The sequence below is a fragment of the Condylura cristata genome, unplaced genomic scaffold, assembly GCF_000260355.1.
Source record: "Condylura cristata isolate star-nosed mole 26May11 unplaced genomic scaffold, ConCri1.0 scaffold00006, whole genome shotgun sequence".
NCBI classification, from domain to species: Eukaryota; Metazoa; Chordata; class Mammalia; order Eulipotyphla; family Talpidae; genus Condylura; species Condylura cristata.
The window spans coordinates 3,176,940-3,190,411 of NW_004567107.1; the positions used below are offsets into that span (position 1 = coordinate 3,176,940).

General features: G+C 63.0%; 1 protein-coding gene across 1 annotated transcript in view; it reads right to left on the reverse strand.

Moving 5' to 3' along the window:
* HMCN2 (hemicentin 2) overlaps nucleotides 1–13,472 on the reverse strand; it is a 109,501-nt gene that overhangs the window by 83,576 nt on the left and 12,453 nt on the right. Inside the window, exons 2-8 of the mRNA XM_012721201.1 lie at nucleotides 13,093–13,163; nucleotides 12,371–12,529; nucleotides 11,670–11,792; nucleotides 4,117–4,288; nucleotides 3,479–3,585; nucleotides 2,586–2,706; nucleotides 555–818 (exon numbers count right to left, since the gene is read on the reverse strand). Of these exons, the coding sequence (XP_012576655.1) occupies nucleotides 555–818; nucleotides 2,586–2,706; nucleotides 3,479–3,585; nucleotides 4,117–4,288; nucleotides 11,670–11,792; nucleotides 12,371–12,529; nucleotides 13,093–13,163 (1,017 nt within the window). The remainder of the gene's footprint in view (nucleotides 1–554; nucleotides 819–2,585; nucleotides 2,707–3,478; nucleotides 3,586–4,116; nucleotides 4,289–11,669; nucleotides 11,793–12,370; nucleotides 12,530–13,092; nucleotides 13,164–13,472) is intronic.

The following is a 13,472-nucleotide window of genomic DNA, read 5'->3' on the forward strand; positions in this document are numbered from 1 at the left end:
TGGGTGGATGGGTGGATGGATGGATGGGCAGACATATGGATAGATGTGTAGATGGATGGATGGTTGAGTGGATGGAAGGACAGATATGTAGTTATGTGGATGGATGGGTGGGGGCTGGATAGATGGGGCTGGATGGATGGATCTGTGGATAAATGGATGGGTGGGTGGGGTGGATGAATGGATGGATGGGGTAGGTGGACAAACGATGAATTTGTATAAATGGATAAATAAGCAAATGGACAGATGACAGATGGACAGATGGATGCACGCACACATGGACATATGGGTAAACAAACGGTTGGGTGATGGCTGGGTGTACAGGCAGCTGTGTGGAGTCCTTGTGCTACAAAGATAGCTTGTAGCTGAGAGCAGAAGGATAGCTCTCTATCCTGAGAGCCACACGGAGGCCTCTCAGTGTTAGAGCACCTTTCATAACTTGCTGCCCATACAAGTTTAATGAACAGGTATTTCTCAATCTAAGATCAGGAAAGTCTTCCAGGAAGGAGCCTCCAGGTGAACCCAGGTGCTGAGGGTCACAAGAGCACATCACTCACCTGGGGCCACTCCACTGTAGGAAACTCCAGAGACACGGAGGAGGGGGTTCCCCTCGTGGTCCTGGCCCTTCACCTTGAGGTAGAAGCGCTCCTGGGGAGCACGGAAGGGCGGGCCGCCCCACAGCTGATGGCTGGATCCATTGGAGAGAGGGCTCACGGGTAACGTCAGGAGGGGCTGCCCCGAGCTCTGGGCTAGCTCCACCGAGTCCAGGCTGCCGGGTCCCTGCAGGCCCGTGGAGTTGATCACCAGCGAGATGGGCACCCCTGCAGAGGGAGGGGCACAGAAGGAGTTGCTGGCATGTGTTGGGCTCCTTGAGTGTCCCCAAACGGGGTCCCCAGGACAGAGGGAGGGACCCTTCCTGGATCCCACACTAGAGCTGGGAGGAGGGAGGAGAGAGCATTGGCTGCTGTCCATGGTGCTGAAACGCACCGTCTCGCCCACGGCTTCCCAGACACCATCACCGCCATTCCGTGACTGGATGTACGTGGCAGGACTGGGCAGCGCATGCCGACTAGCCCACCCCTGCTGGCTCTGGGACAGCCTGGTTGAGACGCACGACTTCACGGGGGAACCCTGACGCCCGTTTATCCCTCCCCTGTGGTTTCCTTTGATTTCTTTTCTGTCTGGTTGAAATGTACTTCTCACACTATACCAGAAAAGACAGAACAGCCCTTGGACTTTACCACTTAGAACAACTGTCCACTCTCCTTATTCAGACAGTTTGGAATATTTTTCCTTCTAAGACCATACACTAGGGACCAGTGGGTAGGGCTGGTGTGGTCCACGACATGTTTTTAAATGTTTGAAGAAATGCCAGGCCATCTGGGAAGGGCACACACAAACCTAGGAGTCCACTCTCCTGGCCTCAAGTGTGTGGGGTTGGCCGCCCTGCCGTGGTGACCTCTGCCCTGCACCCACTGTCTGGCCCGTCGCAGACCCCAAGCCTGAGCCCCTGGCGTCGAGGCCGAGTGTCTGTCACTATTTACCTTTTGCAACTGTCCTGTGTTTTCTCTTTTTCCAGTATGTCTTGCTCCCGTTTTCATCGAAAGCAGAGACCCAAAGGGCCCCCTGAGGCCCCTTCACCCTTCACCCTTCCACCGGGCTGGCCCTGAGGATGCTCAGCCTGAACCCCCCACTCCCCGACCTGGGACCCTTCCTCTCCTGGCCTTCGAGTAAGGCCCGCATGCCCCTGCCTCTCCCCAGGTCTGCTAAACAAGCGGAACAAGCAGGCAGCCGCTTTCACTGCGACGACGTCACTGCCGGTCCTGGCTGGGAGAACAACCAGGGCTGACGGTGACAAGTGCTGGAGCCGTGCAGACCCGGGAGGAGGCTCAAAGGCCCACGTTCTATCACGACTCAGCCTGGCCTGGCCCAGATCCTTCCCCACCTCTCTTCTGAGCTGACTGCAGCAAAATCCTCCCACTGGCCCCCTGGTGAGAAGCCGTGTTTTCCAAACTCTGAGTTGGGACCCCAACGTGGCGGCCAGATGGCACTCCCTGGCACGGAGCTCAGGCAGCCCGAGCCAGCAGCGTCCGCCCGCCCGGGCCCACCTGCTCCAGATGACTCGCGATGGGACGCGGAGACGCCTCAGACACAAGTGGGGCCTCCGCCCGCAGCACCGACACCCTCCCCGGGCGGCCACCCCCAGCAGGGCTCCCGGGCGTCTCACTGCCCATGGGCCTCTCGCCTTTGGGGGCACAATCGGTGCTCGTCAGGAGGAAGCCGCTCCCCGGACCCGCCTGGTGACCGCTGGGTGACTCCAGTGGGGTGTGGCTGGGTGAGTCCAGGAGAAACTAAGTGGGGAGGTGTGAGCCTCGAGTGAGGGGCCACAGACGAGCGGCCCTGGGCCTCTGGGAGCAGGGGATGTTCTGCCTGTGAGCGGTCACCAGGCCGCCTGGGGATGAGCCCGGCTCCTGTGGTTTGGGGGCCCAACCTCGGGGCTGGGTCCAGACTCACAATACCCCCAAAGTGCCCACCACTTTGCAAACGCCAGAAGGCCGCGCCTCGTCAGCCCCCAGCTGGCGCCGTACCTGCCAGGGGCCATTCGATGGTGTGGTTGAGGTCCAGAGAGGGCTGCGTGGAGAAGCCGGCCCGGAAGTTGATGTTGCTGACGCCCGTGATCCTCACGGAATGGCGGCCACTGCTGTAGACCTAACAGAGGCCCAGGGCACGTCACGGGGCGCCCAGCAGCCCTCCGGGGAGGAGGCGGCCAACTTACCTGGCCAGTCGGCAGCTGGGCTCCCCCCACGTCACAGACAAGCGGGCAACTTGCCCTCCTGGGGCTCCCGACAACGTGTCCTGAGCTAGTGCCCACCGCCTGCCTTCCAGCCTCCGGCCGGCGGGCTGCCATCTAACCCCGCCTCCCCACTGGGTCAGAAGCCTCTCGCAGACGCTGGGCGCGAGGGGGCGGTGGGCACTGGGCTCCTCGGGGGGCTGCCGGCTCAGTGCCGGCCCGTCGGTGCCGTGTTGGCCCGGTCAGCGGGAGCTCATGTCCTGCACGGCAGCCGGCTGTCCCACCAGGATGCTCTGTAAGAGCCACGCCTGTCCCGGTCCTGGTCCCTGGCACCTGGCAGGTCAGCGCGGCCGTGGTCCCTGCCCCCACCCCTCAGGCCGCCCACCCGGCCACCCTTGCTTCTCTGTGCACTCACACTGCACAGGGTTCTGGTCACTAGCCCGTTCCATCGCCCACTTCTGGACCGTCACGTTCTTTCCCCAGGCCCTGCCTTCATGTGCCCTGACTAACCCTGAACCATGCCACCTCCTGTCACTGCCAAAGCTGGGAAGCCTTCCTATGTCCTTGACCCTTTACTTCTACAGATAGGAGCCCTCACTGTCCACACACCACCCCACGGCTTCCAGGCTCCCCAGGGCCGGCTGGGGGGAGGTGATGGCTGCTCAGTGCAGCTGGACTGCCCACTCCTACCTTGATGGACCACAGGCCGGGATGCTCAGGCTTAAAGGCCACGACCTTCGCCGAGTCAGGGATGCTAAGGAGCACATTGAGGCCCTCGTCCTTCTGCAGGATCCGCCCTGTGAGAGCCACAAGGACCGCTCAGTCCCTGATCCTCTCCTGGGGTGGACAGAGGGCACACCCTGCGCCCAGGGGCCCAACACTGTCCAAGCACCAGCCCCAGACTCCCTGGAGAGATGCACAAGAGGACTCTGGCGCGCCCAGGGCTCTGCCTCATGCCGTCCTCACACTCACCCCGCCGGTGGAGGACGGGGCAGCCCACGCACCTGGCCCTGGGCCTGGAGACTCAGCGCCTCCTTGGAGCATGGTGGGGCCAGGCGCCCAGGCCCAAACCGCTGACCCTGCCTCCAGAGTCCCCAGCTGCCCATCCACAGTGTGCCACGAATTCTCGCCCCCGCCCTCCAGGCCACCGTGGGGACCACCGAGAGCCTCGAGTCCCCTCACTCAGCTGTTCCCAGCCTCCGCACATCCTCCCCCGTGGGCGCCTCATGGGCCTCCCCTTGCTATCCCCTGCCCCCTCCTGTGTCCAGCCCCTGCCACCGGTCTCCCTCTGCCCCACCCAGCTCAGGCTCGAGCCCTGAGGCGCCTACCCAGCGGGTCCCGGACTTCAATCTCAGGCCCCGGGCCGCTCAAGGAGATGGTGACCTCCTTCAGGCTGGAGTCAAAGGGGATGTTCCACAGGTGCTCGCCCTCCTCCTCGTGGTCTGTGGACAGCAGGTGCACCTTGGAGACCTGGAGTGCTGACTCCACCCACTTCAGCACCTAGGAGGCAGGTATGAGAAGCTGGCGCTGGCAGCTCAGGTCAGCCGCCGAGGCGGGTGCCTAACAGGCTGCCAGCTGCGTGCAGGGCCCCGTCTCCCCGGGGGAGCATGCGGGTCACCCAGGGCCACCCGCCCCTGCCCCACGCCAGGCCCAGTCTCAGGCTGTTACTATCCTGGCTTGTGACGCCTGAACCGAGGCACCAGGTGGGGGGGGGGGGCGGGCAGGGACAGGTGCCCCACCTGGGAGGACTCTTCCCTCCTCTGCCCGAGGATAGTCCCACGACGCCCGCCCCGGCTCGAGGACGCACCCCAATACCCGCTACACGCAGATGAGCCCCGGGGACCCGAGTCTCCCCCAGACCACAGCTCGGCACCACAAGACCCGTGTCAGGATGGACCTTCCTGGGCCTCCGCCGGTCCAGGAGGCCCAGGCCCGGCTTCGGTTTCTACGGCCCGGCTTCGGTTTATTCCGGAGCTTACATGTTCGGGGCGCTGACGCTGGACCTGGCGACGGGGACCCGGAATTCCAGCCCCGGAGACACGCCTCTCTGCTCTGCTCTTAGGGGCTTCTCAGGCTCCCGCCAGCGTCTAAGCCCCACGTGAGCAACCCTGGATCCGGCCTAAGACGGCACCTCGCTGAGCACAAACTGACTCAGTTTCCCAAGTCTCTCCCAAGGCCTTGGAGACCCCACGTCGGAGTCATCAGCCCCCTCATTCACGGGGCTGGACCGGAGCCTCCCCCGGCCCCACCGCTGTCTTAGCAGAGATGCCTGGTCTGCGCCAGGCCGCGGCCGAGCTCTGCGCACCTGCCTTGTTTATTCGCAAGCAGCGGAGAGGTGAGCGGCTTGCACAGCGTCGCACGGCCGAGGCTTGCGTGGCCCCGCAGAGGCGGGGAGGAGCGCAGGCCCTCCGGGGCCCGGGCCAGCGCACCTCCAGCCCCAGCGCCGCCCCTGCGGGGGCTCTCTGGCAGCGGTTTGCACCCCATGATTCACGCCTGTTAGACCCAGGCCTGCCTGCCCTGTTGGCCGGGGACTCCGTGGCCGAGGAGGCTCCGCTGTGCCCCGCTCGGGGCCTGGAGCAGGGGTTCAGGAGACGTCTGTCCGCTGCCTGTGACACGTCAGGGCGGGCGCCTCCCAAACGGGGCGTCGGCGTCACCCCGGTTCACGCCCCAACTCCCTAATCGCGCCTCCTCCTTTGCAAGAGCAGAGCTCCCGGGCTCCAGGGGAAATGCGGGGAAGAGTGGGGGGCCCTCCCGTCTGAACCTCTTTCCAGGCCCTCACCACAGGCAGCCCCGCGCAGCCTCAAGCCAGAGCGGCAGGAAGCCGACGCCCGCAGGCCAAGGGGGCGACACCGAGCCAGCGCCCAGCGCCCTGAGACGGCTCAGCCACACCTCAGCAGGCGCCCGAAGACGAGACCAGCAAGGGGTCTTCCGGGGTTTTCCAGTCAGTGCAACCATCTGTCTGCTGACTCTGAAGCTGCTTTAAGAAATTCGAAAGATAAAGCGCAGAAGAGAAGGTGTTGCTGCTCTGCCGGGCGGTGGCCAGGACACCGCCAGGGTCTGGTACAGCCCTGAAATTCATGCAGCTGAGTTCAACCCAGCGGTTTCCAAAGGCCACGCCCCACTCCGGCGCCTTGGAGACGGGCTGATGCCAGGGCGGGGCAGGTGATTTAGGGGAACCCAGGGCCCTCCCTGGGGCCACAGAGGTTAAAGTCCCAGCGCCATCAAGCTATCTCCAGTCACTGTGGCGCAGGTTCCATGCCCGGCCAGGGAGGGACCCACAGGGCGCAGCGGGCCTCTCCTGCCTCCCCGCTGCTCCCCTCCGCCAGTTCTGCTCCCCACTCTGTCTCTGACCCCCCCGCACCTCTGGCCTGCACCCCAGTTCTTGTATGCATAAATATTTTTTCAATCCCGGGCAAGGCAGCTCTCAGAAACCAAGGGAGACATAACAAAAGGACACACACCGGTCAGAGGAGGGCAGACCTGCTAAATGCGGAGTGACCCGAGCCCCCAAAGCATGGTGCCTGGGACCCTTGGGGACACATCACGTGTCCATCCTGACACTCAAGAAAGAAACCAAATTTCACCACGGCCAGCCCAGGGCCCCAGGGAGGCGGCCTTTCACTAACGAGCAGCCGAGCAGCAGCCCTGCCCCCTCACGGAGCTGCTCCGGAGAAGCCAGCCGTGTCCTCATCCCTTTGAGGAGCACAAGCTCTTGGTGGAAGAATGCCGCTCACAGCTGGGGGAGGAATGATGCAATTAGGAGCCATCGTGTCCGGCCCTTAAGGAATCAATTGTGCTAAGCAGGGATACTTGGCGGGACTGGAGGTGCAGAGTCCACGGTACCCACACCCCACTGGAGTCCACTGCCCACACCCCTGGAGTCATAAAGAGAAGCGCGGGCTCAAGGAGCCTTGCGGCTCTCACCACCTCCATCACACTCTCATCAGTAACTGCGGACAGATGTGATTTGCTGCCTGGTGTGATGCAATAGAGAAACCAGCACCAGCCACAGACTGTTCCTGCAAAGGGTTGGCCTCCCGCTCGCCAGTCCTGGGCCATCAGCTCCCAGCCCGGGGAAGCGGGACGAAGGAGCAATGCGGGACACCGTCAGGAGGTGCGGCCAGTCACGGGACACTGCGCGGCCGGCCTAGCAGCAGGCCGAGGGACAGGACAGCCTGAGGGCAGGCGCGCCCCTGGCAAAATCCCCATTTGACAGAAACTTCATAGGAGACACTGAGACAACGGGGAGCCTGAATGGGGACTAGGTGATCTAGCAAGGTGCCACTAGTTACTAGATGAACTCGGGGCGGAGAGGGATGCCACATGTACACGCACGGGGGGTGAGCTATGCACCCCTAGAGTAGATATTCATTGCGCACGTTGTGCATGCAAATGACTGGCAAATTAATTGTGAAAGAGTATAGGATGTGGGCCGCCCTGGTGGCGCGGGGGCCAAAGCTATCAAGCTGTCACTGGCCACTGCAGCATGAATTCGGTCCCCGGCCAGGGAGGGACCCCCAGGGCACAGCAGACCCCTCCTGTCTCCCCGCTGCTCCCCTCAGCAGTGTATTCAGTCAGCCCACCTGTTCTGCTCCCCCCTCTGTCTCTGGGGAGTCCTCTCACCTTCCACACCTCTGGCCTGTACCCTGGTTCTTTTATGCATAGATAAATAAAATAAATCTTAAACATATATAGTCTATGAGATATCTAACAGGAAAAATTTTTATTAGATGATATTGTCGAGTATGTTGGAGATTATCATTCTTTAAGTGGTGACTTACTTATGGGTAAGGTATCATAATTCAGCAAAAAGTATAAAAGGGACTTGAAACAAAACAGGTGGAGCAAAATGTTCATGGCTATATCTAGTTGGTGCATATGTTCTTCTTACTTTTCTAGAGTGTTGAAACTTTGTGTACTAACCTTTAAAGCAAAAGTTGTTCTAGCAGAACAAGGATGACGTGGTTTTGATATGTATGCAGACAGGCAAGGTGCCAGCCTGCCGCTCACGAGCTCTAGTCAACCGGAAGAGGCCCCTTGGAATTCTGCTGGAGGAAGAACTACAGAGCCACATTCGGTCTTTGTTAGAACAGCTCTGCAGTTGACTAGTAATGTCTGCCGTGAAAACGGGCGCAGACCACGGTGCCTTGTGTGCTATATCCCAACCCTCCTTGCTCTAAATTCTAAAACATGGTGCAGCACTTGATCTCCATAGAAAGGAAAGGGAAAAGAAGGAATTGAAAGAATTAGCCTAGATTTAGACAACGAATCTGTGTTGCTCAGGGTGAGCTAAAACATGTGTGCCTAGATGTTACAGCTAAATTTCTGTTATCACCAGATAAGAATTCCGCACTCTGAATAACTCTTCTGTTTTTACACTTGGAGAGACTCCCTTCTTCTGTTTTTCCTAGCTTTCTAAGTAATGTTTCTCTTGAAAACGTCCCGCCTGCCAAGAATGGGGACGGGGGTGGATGGAAGCAGTTAAGGCCCTCAGCTGGGGAGCTAGACAGAAGCTGGGAAAGGGACAGCGGCAACTCCCCACCACAAAGCCGCAGCCCCGTGACCACTGTCTTCTCTGGGGCCAGGCGTCAGGAGGAAATCCTACCAGTGCAAAGCTGCCCAGAGGTGGTGGCAGCACCAGCTAAAATTACAGACAAGTCACACCCATCACTGTGTTGCAACTGTCATTACAAGCTTGTTCTAGGATGTTCTGATGGAGGGGCGATGCCCAGGAGTTTGGGCTACTGAACCACGGAAAGACTGAGGCGGACAGAATGCCCGTGACCCCAGCAGGAGGTGGGAGCCCACAGAGCATGTGCTGTGAGGACCTCAGGCCCCAGGGAGTGGGGGTGTCTGGCCCTCTTGTCCACAGTAAGGCCAGGCCCTCATAGCCCCTGCTGGGGCACAAAGCCTAGAGGACCCTGCAATGGCCCAGGCTCAGAGCGGAATCTGGGAGCCTTCCTAGCCGAGAGCCTTCATCCAGCGAGCTCAGTGTTTATTTGGTGAAGACGATTGCTTCCAGATGTTAGTGGGACTGGGACTGGGGGAACAGGGAGCCAGCGAAGCACTGGGGCTCATCTGTCTGTGGTTGATGGGGAAGGAATGAAGGATCTGGCGCTGCTCTCCTGGCCAGATGGCTGCCGCTGGGCCTCCACCAGATAAATCATCCCCCGAGGCTGCCTCTAGGACACTTGACAGCCAGGGTGACGAGGCGGAGAGGGAAGGGGGGTTGGGGGGTGGGGGTGGGGGTGAACGGGCTTCAGCGCTACAAGTCAGAAAACTTCAGGCTGATCTGGGGACAGTGGTAGAGGGTGAGCGCTGACCCTCCCCGGCTGGACCCCCCCTGGGCACCGTCCCTGGTTCTACCCTCCTGGAAAACTTTCCCAAAGAGTTTTTGCTCTTCTGGGGCTTTGCTCGGCTCCTACGTGCAGGGGCTGGCGTTACGGCCACCACGAGGCCTTACCTTGGGCGCCGGGACACCTGGCCTCCTCCAGGCCGCCCTCTCGCCTCGGCACTATCTCACTAAGCCCCAGCTCTCCTTAGCCAAACAGTGCACACGCACAAGGAAAAGGAGGCCCAGAGAGGTCCAGCGCTCTCTCACGGTCACACAGCAGGAGTGGCCGAGCCGGGGCTGCTCCACCACCCTCCACCATCTGGGAAGGGTCCAGGCTGACATCATCTCGGAGCCTGGGCCTCCTGATCCGGTAATCAGAACCACCTGGCGGGACCCCTCCCCCGCCGTCTGAGCAGGCGGGTCCTCTTTCCCCAAGTTGATGCACAGAATCTGGACAAGCTCTGGGCCCTGGGCTGTCACACAGGGGAGGCTCTGAGCCCCCAGAATGAGGCTTCCCAGGCCTTGGGAAGGCCGCTGGTATGGGCTCTGTCTGTGGCCATTCCAGCCAGTTCCACTGGGTCTGGGGGTGGCCTGTGGAGCTGGTCTGAGCTGGGGCGCAGCCTGCAGGACAGTGGGACTGGGGCCGGGGTTCTTGGACCCAGCTAAGTCCTGATAGAGGGCGCACAGCGACCCTGCCCACTGCAGGATGGCAAAAGTCCTTAATTACTCCAGCCAGGTTGGCGGGGGCCCAACCTCCTTTTGTACCAGGGAACCCCCAAGTTTCCATGAGGCCAAGCCCACAAGAGAGAAGAGCTAAATGCATTGCAGCCGCCAAGGGGCCCCTCGCCCAGCTGCAGCGCCGGGGCGCTGGAGAAGATCATCCCTCCCCAGGGGTGACCAAGTCCTGGCCGCCCTGACCCCGTTCCCAGGCTCGTCAAGTGAATGTCTGGGACATCTGCAAGGGGCCAGGTCCAAGCATCAAGCTAATAAAAGAGAGAGCTCTGCGTCCAGGAAGCAGAGGGGTCCAGGCCCCCACTCAGCGGCCAGTCCTGGGCAGTGGCGGTCCACTAAGGCAGGCTCACCGGGCAGCAGCTGCGGACCCGCCCAGGTTCCCTGGCTCCAGGGGCGTCTGGGGCAGAGCCCCCTCTGGGCAGGACACCCTGCCCAGCACCCCGCCTGGCCGCGCTGCCCGGCCGCTCGCTTGTCAGATCTGCCCAGCAGGCACCCAATTCCTGTCCAGCTGCCCAGAGAAGCCCCCCAAAGCAGGCACCAAGCCGCCCCCCGCGCCGCACTGCCTCCCGCCCTCGCTGGGGCGGCGGGGTGCCAGAGTCGGCGGGATGCCAAGAAAGAAAGCCGAGTGTGTCACCGGCAACCATAAACGCCATCTGTCAGCAGAGCGCTCAGGCTCGCTAATCTAAACACAGCCCTGGAGACCGGAGTCTTCCATCCACAAAGACACAACACGCGGGCCGCTCCGGGGCAACCGCGGCTGGCTCAGGGCCGGCGGGGAAGCTGCCGCCTCGCTTCCCCTCCCAGGCTGTCCGCGCCAGGGCCGAGTCCCCCTTCATCGGCTACTTACAAAGCACCTGCTACCGCAGGTGGCCGTGCCAGGTGCCGGGAACCTCACCGGCCCTCCCCCGGGGGCACACGGCCGGCTGGCACGACTGTGCTGGCACGACTGTGCAGGCGTAGCCGCGGGCAGCAGCGGGGTGCGGAGCGGAGTTCGGCTTGATGAGCTTCCCCCGAGGAGGTGCGCTCCAGCCAAGATTGGGGGGATGAGTGGGAGCTGGGGGGCGGGGCAGGAGCAACCAGCACAAGAGCAAAGGCCCTGGGTCGGAGAGAATATGCACGTTCTAGAAACTTCAGTGAGGCCGACAGGGCCGTCGCCAGGGGTGTAGGGACGTGGCAGTGGGGGCAGAGGGGCAGATAAGGGTCTCAGGGGACAAAGGAGGGATGCGCCGTCCAGTTCGTTCTAGAAGGACCCAGTGGCATGCAGGGGTCAGCTGCAAGGAAACTGCACTTCCCGTCCAGCTCTGCCCCAGGGCTTCCTGCCAGCGCCTGGAGTCAGCCGAGGTGGCGTTCACCTCGGCCGCGGGCGCCCGCCAGGTGCCAGGCTGGCCGAAAGCCATCTGTGCACGTGTCCCTGGGCCGCCCTCCGGAGGACTCCGGAGCCCGGGGCGGGCAGGCAGGCCCCTGGCCAGCACCCCGCGGGCTCACTGTCCCAGCAATGCAGCTGAACCTCAGGGATCCGTGGCCTCCTCTCCCAGCCTGGGGCCCCCTGACTCTGGGGTGACACCTTCTGCCACACTGCACCCGACCCCTCCTGATAACCTGGACCAGTTGTGCAAACTGGGCCCAGCCCAGCGCGCGTCGTCCCGCCCTGCCTCCGCACCTGCAAAATCAGAAAACCGCAAGGACCTGCCTCTGGGGCAGCTGGGAGTGCTCTCGCAGGCATCTTGGACCCCGGAACCCCGAGCACGCGGTCCCCGCTCAGCACCGGCCCGTCTGGCCACAGCCCAGCGGCCGGCGGCACCGCCAGAGGCTCACCTCGTTCACCTGCTGCTTGTCCAGGTGGAACACCTGCCCGGAGCTGGTGGCCGCGATCTCCTCGTAGGCCAGGTAGCCGGGGTGCGTGCGGTCCCCGCAGTCCCCAGTCAGCACGAAGACCACCTGCAAGTGAACACAGCCTGGCTGCGGCCGGGCGCCCTCCGCGGGCCACCGGGCAGGGTCTGGACCAGCCCCTCGTCGGGGCGGGGCGGGAAGGGGAAGCCCCATCTTGGGGGCTCGACGTGGGCGGGGCTCAGCGCCGCGGGAAGGCAGTGGGAGCTTGCTAAGTGGGGGTGTCGCTGAGCCCACAGCGAGGCAGGGCCTGGGAACCTGCTCGGCTCGGGCCCCGGGAACAAAGCTGCGCTGCGTGGGGAGAGGTGTCCAGGGACCTTCACCCAGGGGGTCAGGCAGACGGCCCTCCGCCCTCCCTGCAACCTTGCCGCCCCGACGGGGGAGGGGGGTGACGCGCCCAGGGATAGGAGCAGAGGGCTGCGCCCAGGGATAGGAGCAGAGGGCTGCGCGGGCCGAACTGCACGACAGCGTGTGCAGCACCAGCTTCCCCAGCGGGGCGGGGGCCCGTGAGGTCGCACTGGGGCTCCGCTCCCCAGGTGGGGCGAGGGCTGCCCACCGCCCAGCCCTGATGGGGGGAGGAGAGGGGCTGGACTCACCCGCCCACCGCCCAGCCCCAGGCGGAGGCTCACCTGCGACTGTTTGAGCTGCAGGAGCCGCAGCAGCTCCTCCGTCCGGTGGTGGTCCTTGGCGCGGGCGTCCGAGAAGACGTAGATGAAGGAGCCGGGGTTGGCGACCTCCACGGCGGCCTTGATGGCCCCCACGCTCATCTCTGGGCAGTCGCCGCCGCCCTGGGGGACAGGAGCAGCCTCCTCTGGGGGGAACCCCGCAACCCAGGGGAGGCAAGCGCCTCGGGATCGCCTGGGTCCTGACCTCCGTCCGTCCACCCTTCACCCCTTCACTCACTAAATAGTCAGCACCCGCTGTGGGCCAGCGCGGGGCTCCTCGCAGGGCCTTTAGGAAACACAGAATCGGGCCTCCCTGGGGCGCAGGGGTCACACGGCACTAGGAGGCTGTCCGCAGGAGTCCGATCCCCGCCAGGGAGGGACCCACGACGCGGCAGACCTCTCCTGCCTCCCGCTGCCCCCTCAGCAGTGTGTTTCGGTCCATCTGCCTGTTCTGCTCCCCACTCTCTCTGGTGAAGCTTCTCATCTACCCCCCACACCTCTGGCCCAGCTCGAGTGCACAAGTAAAAATAAATCTTAAAAAAAATACAGAATCTCAGGACCCCAAGCTGGGGCGCGGACCAAGGCCGCGCAGGCGCCGTGGTGGGGGTGGGGGGAGGCTGCCGGAAGCTCCGGCCCCAGTGGGGCGCAGGCCCTGGCCGGGGCTGGAGGCACACGGGGCGGCCTACCTGCACATACAGCTCTCTCAGCTCCCTCTGGAACACTGCCGGGTCCGCAGTCAGGGTCACAGGGCCGATATCTGTGGGAGAGGGGGCGGGTGTGGGGGGCCGTGCGGGGGGCTGCAGAGGGGAGAGCGAGGCCAGGCTCAGAGACCCCCACAGGAGGGGGTGCACAGCATTCCCCAGGCCAGCCAGGGTCAGATCTGGAAGAGGAGTCGGCCACTAGGTCTCTGGACCCTCCACACTGGGGTGCGAGCCCCAGGGGCAGAGGGCAGCCCTAGCCCCTCCCTCACCTGTGACCAGGACTCCCCAAGATCCGCCCTGGAGAGTCGGTGAGGAAGGAATTCTGGGGAGAAACAGAGTCACAAACACGCCTTCTTATTGGCCCA